General features: G+C 37.4%; 1 protein-coding gene across 4 annotated transcripts in view; it reads left to right on the top strand.

Annotated features, from left to right (window-relative positions):
- LOC101743862 (cell adhesion molecule Dscam2) overlaps nt 1-19,960 on the top strand; it is a 220,631-nt gene that overhangs the window by 180,406 nt on the left and 20,265 nt on the right. For all 4 annotated transcript variants that reach the window (XM_062673973.1, XM_038017526.2, XM_038017525.2 and 1 more), the window contains exons 14-23: nt 770-1,069; nt 1,591-1,710; nt 3,466-3,639; nt 14,954-15,104; nt 16,007-16,157; nt 16,371-16,500; nt 17,471-17,638; nt 18,311-18,441; nt 18,739-18,949; nt 19,296-19,442. In XM_062673973.1, coding sequence (XP_062529957.1) covers nt 770-1,069; nt 1,591-1,710; nt 3,466-3,639; nt 14,954-15,104; nt 16,007-16,157; nt 16,371-16,500; nt 17,471-17,638; nt 18,311-18,441; nt 18,739-18,949; nt 19,296-19,442 — 1,683 coding nt within the window. The remainder of the gene's footprint in view (nt 1-769; nt 1,070-1,590; nt 1,711-3,465; nt 3,640-14,953; nt 15,105-16,006; nt 16,158-16,370; nt 16,501-17,470; nt 17,639-18,310; nt 18,442-18,738; nt 18,950-19,295; nt 19,443-19,960) is intronic.

Genomic DNA, 19,960 nt, shown 5'->3' with positions numbered 1-19,960 from the left:
GGTATTGTATGATATCCAAATATGGAACAAGAAATGTTATTAATTCAAATTACCCGCAAGGTCTTTACTGCACTGCAATTTTATATAAGACTAGCGACCCGCCCTCGCTTCGCTTCGGAAACATTAAAACACACATGAAACCAAAAAAAATTAAATAAAATTTAAAAAAAGTAGCCTATGTTCATCAGGGACAATGTCGGCTTCTAATGGAAAAAGAATTTTTCAAATCGGTCCTGTAGTTTCGGAGCCTATTCGAAACAAACAAACAAACAAATCTTTCCTCTTTATAATAGTAAGTATAGACGAAAGATCCCTTGCAAATTACGTCTCAAAATCTAGACCAGCAAATTTCAGTCAATTAAATCACCCGCCGCGTAACAAGGTTGCCAAATTAAACGGAGCTACGTGATTTTTTTTCGCAACAAAGTTTTTAGGGCCTTAATAATTTTGTGTGAATTATTTCGTTTGGCCCGTCGAGCCGCCCCAATTGAGGCGCGATGGCCGTAATTTTTTCATTATTCGACGGAAAAAAATGTTCGCTCTTACAATCTTGAGATATTTAACATCTAGCACCTTATGAATTTTTTTACTTTTTACAGATAATCATTTCTTTAATTAAAGGTTCGAAAATTAGGAATAATAAACCAATTAATATTTTTTATATACACCTCATTTTATAGGCGACTTGATTTTGAAAGAGTTTGATATCATAGAAAACCAAAATAAAGTAAACTAATTCAAATATCTGTATGCTTTCTCGCTCCATCAGTTCAACCAAAAATTCTACCAATACCGGCTATGACGAACCTGCTTCGTGAAGGGATGAGGGCAGCGATTTCTTGCCAAATCTTAGAAGGGGATTTGCCGGTCGCTTTTCGTTGGGAGAAAAATGGACAGCCGATTACCTCATCGCCATACGCGCCCAGCGGGATTATCACACGAAGAATGGACGAATACAGCGCTTCGCTTGTGATAGAACAAGTGACGTCACTGCACAGCGGAAACTACACCTGCATCACGTCTAACGTGGCAGGGTCTGAGCGATACACCGTTCCACTGACAGTCAACGGTTAGTTTTATATTATTGACGTTCCAAAACCTATAGTATTTACTATTAGAAGAGCTATCAGTATTGACGAATACAGATAACCCTCCTATAATACGGTGTTTGACAACACTGCTCTACTCTAACACAAAAAGAAAAATTCCCAAAAACCCTCTTTTAACACGATACTTCTACAACACGACAACGAGAATATTGTTTAAAATAATTTAAAAACTTACATTATGCACGCTATGAACACACAATATATGTATTCTAAATTGTGCTGCTTATTTTTTATGTTTAATAGTTAAAAATATAATTATTATTAATTACAATTATTAGTTACAAAATACAAAACAGAAAAATTACTCTCCTTTTTGTATTGGCTTCTAATCTCATATAACACGGTTTTGTTCAACGAGGAACTTTGTAGATACGTATCCACCGTGTTATAGGAAGATTGCCAAAATACAAATTACCAATATTACAAAATTCGAATCGAACTCGATCGAATCAAATTTGAAAATATTTCACTACCATAACAGTACCACCACGATGGAGATTGGAACCGAGCGACATAGCTGTGGCAGCCGGACAAGACATCACGTTACAGTGTCAGGCAGACGGGTACCCGAAACCAACTATCACATGGAAAAAAGCCGTTGGTAAATATAAATTATCAAACATTATTGTGCAACTATTAAAAGTAGTTTTTTTCAAATTATTGAAATTTTCCATTATTGTAGAATAGGGATCGCAGCGCATAAAATAAAACTTCCACTGTTCCAAAATCTTATTATATTTGAGATAATAATGTTTCAGTCTGTCATTCTCTTCTCCCTTTCTTTCCGTTTTCTCTCACTCACATCTTAATGCTCCGTTTCACACTCTTTTCATACGTTCCATTCTTACCAATCCTACATTATTAACACTCAAGATTTCGATTTTTTTGGATTGCATTTTCATGGCTTTTTTTGGAATTTTGAAAAAGACTACAACTTCCAAAATGTTTTTATTTATGGCCTAAATTCTCGTTAATAGCTCCTACTAAACAATAAAAAAGAATCAATTTACAAACAGAGAAAAATACGGTGCTTAAGGGTTTTATCTTTGTCAGTTTCAGCTCTGTACATCACAAATTTCGGACAATGCGTTCAGAAAAATCGCGATCCTATCTTAACAATAAAAATACTTTTTACAATTCAAAACACTATTTAGCAAATTTTTAACGAAATTTAAACAAAAACGAAGAAAATAGAGATTAAAAAAGATAAACATTTTAGTATAAACCCAAAACCAGTGGAGTATCCAAATGAAATTTGTCAAATTGTGTATTTCTTTTCTTTGTTTTTGTTTAAATTTCGTTAAAAATTTGCTAATTTAGTGTTTTGAATATTTCTGACAGAGGTCAGAAACATTATTAATCATAAAAATGTGTATTGAAAAAATCTGTAATGAAATTTCAGTACATTTTTCTCTTTTGTTTGCTTACCACTTTTTTTGTCTTGCCTTTAGTATTATCAATTCAATAACTTTAGAAACAACGTTCCTATTTTAACAAGAAAGAAGTCAGTAACAAAGAATTAGAGAATTATATATACATATATACCTATTTATAGTAATACAGAAAATGAATCTGAATTAAGGTGTCGGTGTCGAAGATTATGGTAATGTGATCGGCTAACGAAATACTGAGACTTAAGCTTTAAAGTTTTGCTCGGATTTAAGTGGAGGTGATCTGTCCTATTACCGCAATGGTATAAGAATTGATTCCTCATTCCTGGACGATGACGTCATTGTGTCCATCGTGATATTAAAACCTTAAAAACTTTTGTTTCTGAATAAATTTTAGTTTTGCTGGCGTCGATTGATATATTTTTTACGATAACATTTTGAAAGGCCAAAAAACATCAACCAACCCGACTAATGATCTTTTAATCTATCACAGATTAATTTTACACCTCTAAATTGAGATCATCAATATATTGCCCTTTAAGTGATTTTTTTAAGCTATTGCATAGCTTTTGTCGCGGTATTTGAGCGTGGCGACCGAATCAAGAAATTCCGTAACGAAAATAAAACCTAACACCCCCACTCCGCCTAACATGTAACTCGCGTTCAACACATTCACACGTTGCGCTTGTGTAGTGTTTGAGAATAAGCGCGCGGCGTGATGTCGCACTGCATGCGCATCATGAAAAGTCAGCCCATCTCTCTCTCGCGCTGTCTAGCTTATGAGTGTGAAGGGGACAGTTAATGTTTATAAATATAGCGTGGTCTTATTTTATTATTTTTAATGTCGAATTATAATCGCATAACTTGATAAAAAATGCTATGCAATAGCTTTACCGCGGCAGTTCCCGAATGCCACACGTTTTTTTTCCGGTTAATGCATCAACTGACTATGATTGTACTCACAGGAAATACACCCGGCGAATACAAGGATTTCATGTTCGAAGGCAATTCCCGAGTTTTAGATAACGGTTCGTTAGTTTTTGAGCGGGTGGCTAAAGAAAGCGAAGGGCATTATCTGTGCGAAGCGAGAAACGATATCGGCGCTGGACTGAGCAAGCTGATTTTCATCAAAGTCAATGGTATGAGAATTTATTACTATTTTTTTTTTTATATTTCGGCGTCGTAAAAAGTTTAAATACCCATTTCTTGTGGAAAATATAAATTTGAAAACCCTCAACATTAACCGTAATACCAAACTGTGTTTTAAAATCAGTTATAAAAAAAAAAACACATTTTTCACATTTTAGTCATTCGTCATCAGTGATATTTTAATTTAACCACAGAGGCCGTCCAATATCCTCACACAATGCGCACAAAAAATTCTTTCAACTTTTTGTCGGGTTCCCTGAAAAGTTGTGGAATGTCTTGATGGAAGACGCGATGAGTCTCGCCGGGGACCGTGCTCGAAATGAAAATTCTTACCCGTCATTATTGTTGTCCCGGTAATATTGGGTTGGATTACTTCGCTTAAATTGAATCCATAAATTGATGATAGATATTTAAAGACTCTTAACGCGAGCTAAGCTACTACTAACGTGGCATACTATGAACCGTTATTTTTTATTTTCTTATTGCCCTTGTAGGCACACAAGTATATGGCCCACCTGATGGTGAGTGGTTACCGTCGCCCATGAATGTCAGCAATGCCAGGGGTAGAGTCAAGCCGCTGCCTACCGTAAATTTATTAACACCATTGCTTTATTTTTTCGCAAAACTATTACACCTGCCATTTTCGAAGGATATTCCTGGCGAGATTCCAATGCGTTTTCAATCTTTTGTCCAGAGATAGGTGCAGCACTGACACTGTAATGTTTTTAGCCAGTTTGACTCCTCTATGATACTCTAAAAAAACAATAGATATTGATATTTAAATTTAATAAGATTTAAAAAGATTGACATTAAAGCACGCGTGGTCATATTTTTTTTTTTTATGATTCATAGTTTACTGGTGGCCCGAAGGCCTTTCCAGTTTCACCAGGACAGGTGGGCGAGCAAAGGCTCAGCCAAGAGGGGCGGGATTTGCTAACAACTGCCCGAGCGCCTCCGAAGGAGACCTAACAACTCAAGAGCAATTGCTTCGCGAATGAATCTACTACCGGATCGGAATCGCGACCCGCTGAGAAGATCCGGCGAGAAACTCAGCGAGCTGATTCATGGGTTAGGTTGCACGGCGAACTCTTTGTCGAGTTCGACGAGTACGGTTACCGAGGTCCCTAAGCCTGCTCCTAGTGTTAGAGCTGAAGGCGTCGGCGTGGTCTATGGGTTAGTTCGCTCGTCGAACTTTTCGTCGTAATCGATGAGTTCGACGAGGACGGTGACCAGTGCTTAAGGGGCTTAAAAGCACCAAGAGTGAATCCGGGGATTCCGAAAAAACATGTTTCGGGCGACGGCGGCCTTGCGTTGCCCCGTCCCGGTCGGATAAGATTACGCTACTAGCTGATTACTTATGCATTGCCACTGCTCAATAATAAAATGATAATTTGTGCTTTTATAATATTGCGTACCTCTTAAACGTGAAGTCTTTGTTCGAGGCTATTCTCGTACAATGATTCCACCTTTTTCAATACTTAATTCCTAAGTTACGCTAATAAACTCACGTTTCTGTTGATGTTTGGCATTAGCTGGAGTCCTTAGACATCAATGACTAAGTCACGTTTCCTTTTTGAGATTTAAATTGCATTGATAGAGCAGCTGTGCCTCTCTTTAAGCTGGAATGTACGATTGGTTCGCAAGAGGTTTTTCTGACAATATACCCTAACACCAGTACTGCGGATAAATTAGAATCTTAAGTGATCACCTACCCGCTGGTCTGATCTAGAAAAAAACGCTCACCGGCCTGCCACTAACAGAGACTATAAGGACCGCTGAGGACAAAAAGACGTGGGGAGGCATAGTGCATCAAGTGGTTTTCTATTTCAAACTAGACACGACCTTCAGCAACGAAGATACTGATTCAGAAGAAAGAAGTGATTACATTAAATGCATTTGGTTGGAAAGTAGATTTTGACTTAGTACTGCTGACAGGGAATTATTAACACAAGCTCAAGGAGACCAAAGTCGTACACTTGTATCTGATTCATAGCCATCGCAGGAGTAAAGGGCATATGAGCTTGCTGCAGTTAGAGGATTGTTCTGAAAAAATATATATTCTAAGATGTCTCAATCGAACTATGAATTTTGGTAAGGGGCTACCCAATCACACACTGAGTTGTTTCCGAGATTCTGATGTGTCGATTTGATTCTCACACCAACCACAAAACGTGGTTGGGATATTTTTAATTAAACCGACAATATTCGAACCGAAATATAATAATCGTATTGATAACAGCATTCGCAGTATTCACCGCCATTTCCCTAAACCTTCCAGGAAATATGAAGGCGATTTGTAGAAAACGACAGTAAATTGAATTCTACATTGATGTGCCTTTGGAAAACATACAGCATTGTATTATGAAGAAGCAGTGTGTACTTAGCTTAGATTCTTTGTCTATGTCCAACCATAGACAGTCAATTTAGTTCCATCTTTAGCCGCTAGGTGCTGCCAGCAAGTATAAAGGGAGCGCAGCCATCTTTGATCTTCATAGCGTTGTGTACTTTCGTACTGTGAAGTCGCAAGTCCACAAATATTTATTCGACTTCTTATTAATTGCAAAAAATATTTATTTTGTGTTTCTATGAGTGTTATTTTGCAATCATTACGAGTATTATTTACCAATCCTATCATCGGACGCCATGAATCACGCGTCATCTGTTGGAGGTGATGTTGAGTCAAGCTCCATAATTTCCGAGAGGGAAGATGTCCAGGCGAGACGCGATGGAGACGCCTCGCGTTCGAACAGCTCGTCAAGCGAAAAAGAACAAAAGGAGTCTCTGCGTAAGAAACGACGGGATTCAAAGGTAACGGTCGATCTTCGAATCGGCTCGTTATCCCACCAGGTCAGTGACGTTGTAAATCTAATAATGCATCAACTGTGTGTAACAATTGAATGTAACGAAAATTGTTGTAAACAAATTGATCTCGTCAATACGGAAATTTTGAAAAAACACAACAGATTTAAACTAATAATCTTTGTAACATAATTACTGAAAACTTTGACAAATCGTCTCCGTCGTACAAGTTACCCGTAAAAAGCGTTTTAAATTGTATACGGAAAAAAGGGCCGTATGTATAGAAATAAGACGTCAAAGTTTAATTTCCGTGGTCTCTAACAAAGTATCCTGTTGCCAACGCACCACTCATTGAGGAATTTTTGTTTGATAATCTTCGATCAATAATAGTACTAGATTAAGGATCAGGAACAAAAATAAGACGCTCCAGTGGCCACGTTTGCAGACACGAAAACATCTTAATTTCTTAGAAAAAGGTTTAATAATGTTAACGACTTCAGTTTATTATAAACCTTAATACTTAAACATAAAGTTTAATTACCATTGCAAAATATATGTATTTAGGTCCTTTCGTCAGAAAAAGAATATTATGGAATAAATTTAAAATGTCACTTGAACATAAAAAGTCATCAGTACAAAAATATTTATTCTAAAATGATACTTAAAGCCTAATATATAAGGTTAAAAATATTTGTTTAAAATTTCGTGCTTATTGTATTGTGGAACTAGATGTAGTTCTTGGTATTACATTTCAATGCTCAGAACACAGTAAGTATTGAAAGACATAGAGTTGCAGAATATACATATTTGTTTTAGGTTTGTTTTGTATGGTCGCAACTATTTTTGACCGATTAAAAAAAGTAGTAGATAATATTTTACATTGCCGCTATTACAACAAATAGGTGATAAAAAATAAAATTGAATAAAGTAAAAAAAAATATGAAAGGAAACACGAAAGATGTTTTCCACGTATTCTTTATACAGAAGTAATTAAAACAATAATGTAGGTTTAATTACCTTTAAACAGATTCAGTTTGTTATAAAGCTGTCTTTTAGAAGTCATTTTTATATGAGCGGTTTCTTTTTTACAAATATAATGTAATCTTATATCAATGAATTTTTCTATAATCAGTTTAATTTAGGCTTATTTTATGGCTGTGTTCGTTTCCCCCAGAATACAAATCCTTTTCAGCATATACGCTTAAAATATTTACACATACATATAAAGTTTTTTTAATACTTGATACTACGAAGTTGATAATAGTAAATTGAAATCTATTCAGTCCCTCGGAGGGCTACAATACAATCCTATTTGTCACGATCTCGTACAAAAGGTAAGCCAAACATTATAAACAATCATAGTCCGTAACATCTGGCACAATTCAGAGGGGGGCAATTGAAGACACCGACGGGAGGCACTGAGTGCCACCAAAATTGTAATAATTTGTAAACCATGTATGGTTACCAAATACCGTAAAATAAAAAAAAATAAAAAATAAAAAAAAAACTACCTTTTTCTGCGGAAGAAAAGCGACGGATCAATGCGTCCAATTTTCGATCTTCGAGAGTTGAACAAGGTCGTAAAGATAAAACACCTAACTGTTTTCGGACACCTAGGTACCAAACTTTCTCCACCCAGGGGACTGGATGATAGAATTGAACATTTCTCAGGAATATTTTTCTAGTATCAGTCGCAAAATTTCGTCGATACTTCTTGAGGATCAGTACCAAGGTACCAGTATCAGTACCTCCAGGAAAGAATCGGTACCTTCTTATGAGTTAGTATGAAATGACATGCCTACCCTTCGGTCTGGCTTCAGAGCCACACCTTTTTACTTCTATAACATGCGGGTCGCAGAGACCTTGCGTGCAAAGGGAACTCGAGTGCTAGTGTCTACTAGACGACTTCCTTTTTGGTCGACCAAGACAAATCCAAGTTGAAACTTCAGTCTGCAGAAGCTGTGAAGCTTTTGGACTAACCTTTTTTGCTTCCATAACATGCTGGGTCGCAGAGACCTTGCGTGCAAAAGGAACTCGAGTGCTAGTCTACCTAGACGACTTCCTTTTGGTCGACCAAAACAAATCCAAGTTGAAACTTCAGGCTGCAGAAGCTGTGAAGTTTTTGGATTATCTGGGCTGGCATGTCAATTTCCATTATATAGGGTGCTCGGTCGCTCGGTCGCTCGTCGCGGAGATATTGCGTGCAAAGTCGAGTGCTAGCTTACCTACACGACTTAATCTTGTTTCACCAAGACAAACGTTTTTGTTCCCATAGCATGCTCGGTCGCGGAGACCTTGCGTACATAGGGAAGTCAAATGTTAACGTACCTACGCGACTTTCTCTTGGTCCTTGAAGACAAATACACCTTTTTGCTTCCACAGCATGCTCGGTCGCGGAGGCATTGCGTGCAAAATCGAAGTGCTAGCTTACTTACACGACATGATCTTGTTTCACCAAGACAAATAAACGTTTTTGCTCCCATAGCATGCTCGGTCGCGAAGACCTTACGTACATAGGGAAGTCAAATGTTAACCTACCTACGCGACTTTTTCTTGGTCCATGAAGACAAATACACCTTTTTTGCTTGCATAGCATGCTCGGTCGCGGAAACATTGCGTGCAAAGGGATGTTGAGTGTTATCCCACCTACGCAAATCCCACCAGGTCCATCAAAAGAAGTCCAAGTTGAGTTTTCAGGCCACATAAGCTGTAAAGCTCTTGGATTATTTGGGCTGCCAAGTCAGCCTTACAAAAAATCAATTAGTACACTGGTTCAAGAGATGACATGTCTAGGGATTCGATGGAAAATTGCGAGAAATGAAGTGGCCACTCAACAACATCCTAGCTCAAACTCTGACGGAATTACATCAATCTATGCTAACTTGCAAATTTTCTTGCGAAGTTTCAAGAAAAGGGTTAAAAAACAGGCCATCCTGCATGTGTTAACAATTAAATGCAGTGCTGACGCGGAGCCACATGTTAGACATTGCCGATACACAAAACCAACCATTTCCTGGCAACGGAAGCTTCGGACATGTGTAGGGGTTACAATTAGACAAAATATTAACGTCCTGTCTATGGTCAGCTCAACAACAGAAACGGCTCACCCACAAAAGAGCTATTTGCAATGGTAGTGACAAGCCGTTGTAACTATACTGAGACCTTAGAACTTATATCTCAATGTGGATGGCGCATTTACGTTGTAGATGTATATGGGCTCCAGTAACCACTTAACACCAGGTGGGCTGAGCTCGTCCAACCATCTAAGCAATAAAAAAAAAAAAAAAAAAAAAAAAAATGCAGTGCTGACGCGGAGCCACATGTCAAACATTGCCGAGACCCAAAACCAACCATTTCCTGGCAACGGAAGCTTCGGACATGGGTAGGGGTTACAATTAGACAAAATATTAACGTCCTGTCTATGGTCAGCTCAACAACAGAAACGGCTCACCCACAAAAGAGCTATTTGCAATGGTAGTGACAATCAAAATGAATCTGAAAGTATTTCACTAACGTTGACCTTTCGATTTTTAAACCTAAGCGATAAGTTCAAGATAACTGTCAGCTTATCTCTCGGGGAGATACAACATCATAGCCGACAGGCTATCACGAGGAAATCAACCTGCGAAATGGCACTTTTTACCACAAGTGACCACAAAAGTTTTTCGAAAGTGGGGTCATCCGGATATAAACCCATTCGCCGACCAAGATTGGATACCTTCAGCAGACCGTAGAGGATGCAACTAGCATGGAGAATTCCTCCTCTCAACCTTCTCCCCAAAGTACTGACTCACTTCAACAGTGTCTAGGGAACCTACCTGGTAGTGTTCCCAGACTGAGCGAAAGCATTTGGGTTTCCAAGCCCTCAGATCCCGAACGCTAGATAACTCGCACGAAATCCAAAACCTGCCTCCTCCACAGGTTAAACATTAACCCTGAAAGCTTAGAAAGGGGGGGGGGAGGTTGTACAAATAATAGACTGGTCTAAACAGGAGAAGATTTATTGAAAATTAGCTGGTGTCAATCCACTTTGTCAGCATACTTACCAGCAACTAGAAGATGGTGCATATGGTGCTACAGTTTTAAAATTGATCCTAAGTCTGCAGATGTTGCCAAATTCTTTCTTCTTTTCCAAAAAGAAAATTTTGCCTATAAAACAATCCTTCTGCATCATAAAGCAGCGCTGTCGACTTTCTGTGGGCGAAATACATGTAGGACAGCAAACATTCTGTAGCTCTCTAATAAAAATTGCTATTTTAAAAAAGCCATCAGAATAGCTAAACAAAATTCAACTACTTATTACAATTTTACTAAGTGTAGTCCCATTCACATGAGATCCGAGAATAGTTCTAAACTGGTTTTCTTCAAACCCAGCCACCACATCACGCCTCAATGTAGCTTGAAGGACACCAACAACCATGTTGCTGGCTACGGGACGCAGAGTTAATGACCTTAATTTGCTCAACATTTCTAAAGACAGTTTCTTTGATAACAGAGAAAAACATCTTTCTGATACCAGTCTTTGGGTCTAAAATTGAAATCCATTTTCGTCAATAATCTGCATAAGTGCTTTCTAAACATGAAACTAAAGACATGCCCGGTAAGATTCGTAAGGACTTTTTTCTAACTATGTGTGTTGTCACAAAAGCGGCATCCCGTACTGTAATTGGAAACTGGTCTTCGTTCAACCTTACGAGGTAATGGCATCAACGCATCTCTAAGAAGTTGTAGATCAGCAGTAGCCTCTGAGATGGATTGATAATGAACCAATGGACGAAATACTTTCTAGAGGCAATTGCAAATCATCCAAACGTTTACAATAATTATTGCCGAATAATAGAGCTTCGTAAAGATCCTCACGATTCTTTTTTTCAACACATTTACTTCTACATGATGTATATACATCATTTATACAATTTATACATTTTCTTGTATATACAAGACAAAATGTTTATTACAAACTTATAAATATTTTTTAATTATTGAATTAACATGGAAGTTAACAACTGTTTTTTCGATTTAATAATTATATAAATTATGAACATTATCATTGCGCTTCATAATTTTATTATGGCTTTACCTATTTCATCATAGCGTTGTGCTTAATAATTTCACCAGCAGATAACAAACACGTCTTCATAATACAATGCTGTATGTTTTCCAAAGGCACATCAATATTACGGTTTTACATAACAATAAAACCGATATTATGTGCCGAGAAGGAAAACATACAGCATTGCAGGAAGTTCTTCCTGGTGAAGACTATGAAGATCAAAGATGGCTGCGCTCCCTTTATACTTGCTGGCAGCACCTAGCGGCTAAAGATGGAACTAAATTGACTGTCTATGGTTGGACATAGACAAAGAATCTAAGCTAAGTACACACTGCTTCTTCATAATACAATGCTGTATGTTTTTACCTTCTCGGCACATAATATCGGTTTTATTGTTATGTAAAACCGTAATATTTTGAGAACAGATCGTTAAATTAACCGAATTACTAAAAATTGCTCGAAAGTGACTTTGTCTTTTGTCGCCTGCAAAGTTGAAAAAAATTCACTTTGCTCACCGTTTTCATACCTAAAAAGATTGCTTTTCATGCTTTCAAAAGCTAATTGAAAACCTCTAATAAACTCAATGGTTTCTTCATAGTAAACAATTTTCGAATCGGTCGCCTTAGAAACAACCAAAGCTTATACCCTAAAAAATGGGTTGCTACAAACACTTCATGATAATTTCGTTTTCTCATAAAGTATTGGAAACTAATTATTGCTTATTAACACAACATAATGGCTCCCAAACTATATAAAGACGACAAACTATCGTCAGCTTATTCAATTGACGGCGGGCGATAGCGCGAGAGAAACGCGACTGAGCAGAAAACTCAATGACCGAACGTCCCAATACGTCTCCTCGTTATTGGAAAACTAGACAGTTGCCTCCACTAGAATAAGTCCGCGGTGTACGTGTTTACGTTCGAAAATACTGTTCGGTAACAAATATCGTGGAATATCCGTACGTTTTTCCCGCGCTTATTGGTTGTTTTTTTTTTAACCAATTAGTTTTAACGCATCCTTACGTTTTAAGTGAGGACAATCGGTTTTACGTGAATAACAAATTGTTAAATTGACAAACTCCCGTAAAAGACCGGTTTGATTTCGATCCGAAGAATGGAACCCTCCGTCCGTCACGTCCACGACTAGTAAACAGTTCCGTTCCCGCCTGTAATCGTGTTTCCGGCTTGTTTATTTCGGTTTGACACAAGCTTCCCCGGGATTTACACGCGGCGAAAGTTTACAGACGTTCACTGGAACGAATGTTGGCTCCCACCAAGTTTTATCGCCTCGCTGGCTACTAAACAAACATTAGGTTTTTAGATTCGCATACATACATAACTATGTTTGTTTTAAGCCGCCAGTAAATCGTAAAATGGGGTTTGTAAACAAAGTACCCTCAATAAATAACTGACGACGATTCATGCAAAACGACACTGAGTAATGTACATAAAATAAAGGACCGAATATTTTTTACGGTCTACTGTAATTTAAAAACGTACTAACATTTTCGGTAAACAAGCTCTTCCCTTAGTACCTATAGAACCTACATACACTCCACAATCAAAATAATATTATAATAATAATAATAGTTAATAAATCTTTATTTAAGTAAAAACCATACATTTTGTTAGCATTACTTATAATCTATGCTAAATACTTAAAACATTGCACATTAATACGTATCAGAGTCTATGTAGTGTTAAAATGAAAATTAAATCATAATATATTTGAAAGTGGCTTTAAGAGTTTCAAGATCATTTTCAAGAAGGTTTTGATTCGGAAAACTCAAAATTCAGGAATGGCCTGTCTATAAATTACTAGCGACCCGCCCTCGCTTCGCTTCGGAAACATTAAAACACATATGAAACAAACAAAAAAAAAAATTAAAAAAAAAAAAAAAAAGTAGCCTATGTTCATCAGTGACAATGTCGGCATCTAATGGAAAAATAATTTTTCAAATCGGTCCAGTAGTTTCGGAGCCTATTCAAAACAAACAAACAAACAAACAAATCTTTCCTCTTTATAATATTAGTATAGATATAGATTTAAATACATGTCTGCACCATTATTATAATTCAAAATAATACATATATGTAATATATCTAAAGAACCTTCTTATCCCTCACGGTTCGAACTGAATTCAGTAAATCAAATAAAATGGCCGCCGATACGAAGGAAGATACATAATTCTGATTTTATTTGTTCTGACCTCGGTAGGTAGCCGACCCATAGATAAACCGATTGTTATTGTCCGACTTAGAAATATGAAAACCTTTTCGGATTTGTTTCTTTTGTACGACCCGTTTTATCTAAGGAGCGTAATTCTTCATTGTACTCTACGTAATTCTATACGGCAGGATATTGAACACGTGACGACTGTATCTGTCACGTGTGGCTTATGAACACAAGGGATAATTCTTCAATTACTAGACGATACTAATAAGATAAAATCTAATAATAGTATATTTTTGTAGGTAGGTAATGTGACACACATTGAACTTATACCAATTTCTCAGGCAATAACTCATTTAATTCGTTTGGATTTTTCGCAAAGTAACTCGACTTTAGGTCTTTTCGTTGCTTAACTGAGGATACAAGTTCTTGGCTCACACACACACATGGGTAATGGTTTAATGTGACACACATTGAACTTATACCAATTTCTCAGGCAATAACTCATTTAATTCGTTTGGATTTTTCGCAAAGTAACTCGACTTTAGGTCTTTTCGTTGCTCAACTGAGGATACAAATTCTTGGCCCACACACTCACGGGTAATAGTTTACGGGTTTTTAACCAAAATATATTCGTAGTATATTGAGCGGTTAGTGGTGCAAGGGAAAGTCGAGGGCAAAAGATCTCGCGGACGATCTCCAACACGAGGGACCGACCTCATAAAATCTGTGTCGATTCCGATCCGGTAGTAAGATTCATTCGCGAAGCAATTGCTCTTGAGTTGTTAGGTCTCCTTCGGAGGCGCTCGGGCAGTTGTTATCAAATCCCACCCCTCCTGGCTGAGCCTTTGCTCGCCCACCTGTCCTGGTGAAGCTGGAAAGGCCTCCGGGCCACCAGTAATCTCTCAATAATAAAAAAAAAAATCTGTGTCACTCCATTAAAAATGATTGCTCTCACTCTGCGAAACACCGTGCCACATGTCGTCGCATCGCGAGAGCATCGGTGTCGCAGGATTCGACTGATGCATGACCACGACTAGGAAGAAGAAGAAGAAGAATATTCGTATCACTCGATTCCAATACATTGAGTGTTTTATTTAATACCAGGCTAACTGAAAGCTGATCTGCGCAAAAATGTACGTAATAACTACGTAATAGGCGGTAATAGGAAAACAAGCCTTATGACGCATACAAACTGGTCTACAATCCCTTACGAATTACATACGCAAAACTTGTACGTACCTATTATAATCACAGATGATTCAATGTTATCACAGCACCAGCACGATTTCCTATGAAAAGTAAGACAGTACAAGTTACTGCGGGCGAGGCTGCACATCTACAATGCGCTGCATCTGGAGACGCACCCCTGGAAGTCAGCTGGCGAAGTCCACACCACCACACGATAGCGCATCATTTGGATCAAAGGTAAGGTTTTATTGTGGTTTTTTTTTTCAAAATGGGCTCACTTACCTCTTCTCCTTATCTTACCTTATCTCTTGGTATATTTGGTGTCAAGTGGCTAATAGGGGTTGAGTGATAGTGTTGAAGTTTCCATTACTAGTAGTAGGACCTCTTGTGAGTCCGTACGGATAGGTACCACCACCCTACCTATTTCTGCCGTGAAGTAGTAATGCGTTTCGGTTTGAAGGTTGGGGCGGCCGCTGTAATTATACTTGAGAGTTGAGACCTTAGAACTTATATCTCAAGGTGGGTAGCGCATTTACGTTGTAGATGTCTATGGGCTCCAGTAACCACTTAACACCAGGTGAGCTGTGAGTTCGTCCACCCATCTAAGCAATAAAAAATAAAAAAAAACATTGTAACTACTTATATAATAGTTGTTCTATCTATTTAACCAGAAAATATAACTACCTAACCTTGCGAGCTTATAATGAGCCTAACTAACAGCAAATGTTTAGGAAATATTGTAATTTTTTGTATTGGAGAATTAAAAAATTGTCGTAAGTATCGCGTGACTTGGATTAAATTACAATACAAATAAATACAATATATGAATCGTTCTCAAGTTCCATAATTTTCATAAGGCTTGAGTCCAAATGCTACACCTTCTTTGTAGGATTTTGTATTATGCTAAAAGTTATTTTTAGAAGTTTGAAACATTGTGTTCTTATCGAGTAAAATCAAATAATTGTCTTCTTTCTTAATTAATTAGGCGAAATATATGAAGCTATGTCCTATATCTTGTAAACTATATTTCTGGCGAATAAAGATTTTCTTTCTTTCTTTCTTTCTAAAAAAAAAAGAAACATCAGTAGTGTTTTTATAGTTCTCGTGTTGCGCCACTAAAGATCCATCACTCCCTGTAGGTACACGATTCGCGAACAAGTTCTGGACGACGGCTTGGTATCAGAGTTAAGCATTTTACAAACATACAGACAAGACACAGGAGCGCTCACATGCAGAGCGTCCAATGCTTATGGACAGGATGAGATGTTGATACATTTAGTTGTACAAGAGGCAAGTGATATATTTATTTGTAATAAAAAAATGAAGAGACTAGAAAAATCTTTTAGTTCGAATCAATCAAGTGAATTTGTATTAGTCGATATACGAATTATTTGAACAGTAAACAGCATACTCTCGTACATGCAAACCTATCATAATTTCGTGATAACTATTAATAATTCAGTCTTTAAATATTTCAACAATAAGGTAATATTTAATTTTTAGGTTCCTGAAATGCCAAAGAACATACGGGTAATTGATCAACAATCAAGGACCATACAGATATCTTGGACTCAACCATATGCAGGGAACAGTCCTATTATCAACTATATTGTGCAGTATAAAGAAGCTCCAGGTAGGACCACACTATATTTCTCATATCCAACCCCAAAATTTTTTTTTTTTTTTTAAATCTAAAAAATTTATTCAACATAAATGAAAGTACATACATACTTGTTGAACGTCAAAAGAACTACCGCCAATTCACAAAAACTAGCCTCCATCCTGAGCAAGAAACTCAACGGGCATGCCTTTTTTTTTAATATTAGTTTTTTTTAAATATTAGATTATTTATTTTTTTCAATCTGACCCAAGTGACGCAACAACGAAAAACCTCCGTCGCCCGATACTTGTTTTGTGGGGTCCCCGGATATATTCTCGGTACTGTCACCGTATTCTTCGAACTCGTCGCTCGAGCGAACTAACCCATAGACACACAGCCCACTGAGTTTCTCACCGGATCTTCTCAGCGAGCCGCAATTCCGATCCGGCGGTAGATTCTGCGAAGCACTGCTTTTACTAGGGATAGTGTTAGCAAATTGAGTCAGAGCGAGGCCGTGAGCTTAGCTACCCGTTCACGCGTGGCTAAAATAGCCTCATAGACTTCCAGCGTATAGTTGGGAATTTATTTCTCAATTTATTTTTAATCCTTTACTGCATTAACATAACTATTTCCTATTTCATTCGAAATAAGTGTTAATAATGATTGTGACTAATATTAATTTGCTCTTAATAATAATAATAATAACTCTTTATTTGACACCACATGTACAGAGTAAGTATATAAAACAAATAATAGACGGTGACATAAATTTGCGGCATTATCGCTGAAAGCGATCTCTTCCAGGCAACCTTGCAGGAAAAGGAATAAGCAAATTAGCATGGATGGTGCTATATCTTAATAAACTTACATAAAAATATATACTTATATACACATGTGAAAAATAAATACAATATAAGATAGACTTACATACGATTAAATACAAATAAATACTAAACATATGCAAGTAAATACAAAATAAATAAGCTCTTGTGAATTTTATTAGAATCGTGGCCATCAACACCGCAGAAGGTCATCGTCCCAGGAAGCGTAACGTCGGCCAGTGTTCAAAACTTACAACCGGCGACATCATACCACCTCCGGATAATCGCCGAGAACCGGCTGGGACAAAGTGAACCAAGTCAACCCGTGCAAGTTACCACTACGGAAGAAGGTATTTCAATCTTTTATTTATCCTATGCTTTAAACAGAGTAAAAATAAAACTAATAAAATATGTCCTTATAGAAAATCCAACTTAAAATATGAAAATAAGTTTTAATAAATTTGAATTAAAAATAGTGTAAGAAAAAATGATTTTATTGTAAAAAAGCGTGGGGTGCTTTTCAGGATATTATCAAAATAACCCTTCTACTCATATCTGTTCATAAAATATTTATAGCTATTAATACCATGAACGCCACGCTTTTTTTTACAATAAAATAATTTTTTCTTACACTATTTTTAATTCAAATTGATTAAAATTTATTTTCTATTTTTTAGTTAGATTTTCTATAAATGCGTATTTTGTTACTTTTAAACAATGTATTATTTATTTTTCACTTTTTAGTTCAATTTCATTTTTTTTTTTATATGTATTTATCATCGGTCCTTAATGAGTATACCAAATTCCGAGTTAATCCGACGTTTTGAAGGGGGTCAAAATCATGTTCAAAGATTCCGTTACAAACATACATACTAACATACATACGTCTGAAGCTAATAAAAGCGTATTAAAAAAGAATGCTGTTCTTAAAATAGCAGGACACAAATCATCATCACTTTGTCGTCCGGCTACCAGGAATAGGAGAAATATTTTTAATTTTCAATGCACGTTGGTTTTTCCAGTTCCAAGCGGCCCACCTCAGGACGTAAGAGTAGAAGCTAAAAGCTCTACAGAACTGATCGTAACTTGGGAACCACCCCAAAGAGATTTGTGGAATGGAAATATCTTGGGATATTATGTGGGATTTCAAGAGGTATGTACACTCTATGACTGTTCTGTTCTGACAAATCGCCGTATTTTGTATTATCGACAACAAAATTCTATTATATATATATATTATAAAATAAAATAAAATGGGTATGTAAGATGGGTAAATAAGCTTGCGACGCACCTAATTTTAAATAGTAACCAGAGCCTATAGACATCGCAATGAGAATGCCACCACTCACCTTGATGAGGTTAAAGCCTCAATTGTATAACGGCTGTCTTATTCTTCCAACCTGAATGCATCATCTCCGGAATAAATTTAATTTTCTAATATTTTTTTCAGTTAAACAGTAACAGCACAGTTCTAATCGCCAGCGGCCCAGGAGGTGCTTCATACACTGTGAGGACGGTTGAGGGCGCCGGTACTGCTCGATCAAGAACCACTCTATCTGGTCTTCAGAAGCACGCCGCATATGCTGTTGTCGTTCAGGCTTATAACAGCAGAGGAGCTGGTCCTGCGTCTCCTCCAACAACTGCCACCACCATGGAAGATGGTAATGTTTTTTTTTATTGCTTAGTAGGGCGGACGATCTCACAGAGAGATCTAAGATATAAGTTCTAAAGTCTCAAGTATAGTTACATCGGCTGCCCCACCCTTCACACCGAAACGCATTACTGCTTCACGGCAAAAATAGGCAGGGTGGTGGTACCTACCCGCCCGGACTCACAAGAGGTCCTACCACCAGTAAAAGTTTATAGCCCTACCGAAATTTTTTTACTACTAATTAAGAGTAACTTGGTTACTATTTAATATTTTCAGTCTTGAACCACCACCGAAGCTTTGTTCCTCTGCTATTAATTCAAACATATTCATCTATTTCTCTAATATTATCATTACAGTACCAAGCCTGCCGCCTGGTGCTCTACAATGCAATGCATTAAGTTCACAATCAGTCCGAGTTTCTTGGGAGCCTCCTCCTATGCGTGGGCGAAACGGCATACTTCAAGGATATAGAGTAACTTATGCCCCGGTGACCGATTGGTACGGTAAGTCTATTACTTTTTCCATCAGCCCACAGACATATACTGTTGAACTTAGGCCTTACCGTGGGTTTCACCACAATGACCAGTCCTTCGTATCCATTATTTAACTAGAGTAGTATTGTTACGAATGATAGGGTTTTTTAGGCCGCTAAGTTTCTCGCCGGATCTTCTCAGTGAGTTGCGATTCCGATCCGCTAGTAGACTCATTCGGGAAACAGCTGCTCTTGAGCTGTTAGGTCTCCATCGGAGGCGCTCGGGCAGCTGTTATCAAATCCCACCCTTCCTGACTGAGCCTTTGCTCGCCCCCTTGTTCTGGTGAAACTAAAAAGGTCTACGGGCCACGAGTAGTCCTTCAACCATAAAAAAGATAGGCCTTTTTGTGAGCCATTTTAAGGATAGAACAAATGTTTGTAATTGATGCTTCGATCCAAGTTCCAAAGTGGGCAGCGGTATTGTGATGTCTATGTTATGCAGTAACAAGTTAATATCTGGGAGGGATCCTGGATTTACCATTCAACTAA

This window comes from Bombyx mori, chromosome 19 (assembly GCF_030269925.1).
Source record: "Bombyx mori chromosome 19, ASM3026992v2".
Lineage (NCBI taxonomy): Eukaryota > Metazoa > Arthropoda > Insecta > Lepidoptera > Bombycidae > Bombyx > Bombyx mori.
The sequence above is the reverse complement of the archived record's forward strand: the minus strand, read 5'-3'. Positions and strand labels throughout refer to the sequence as shown.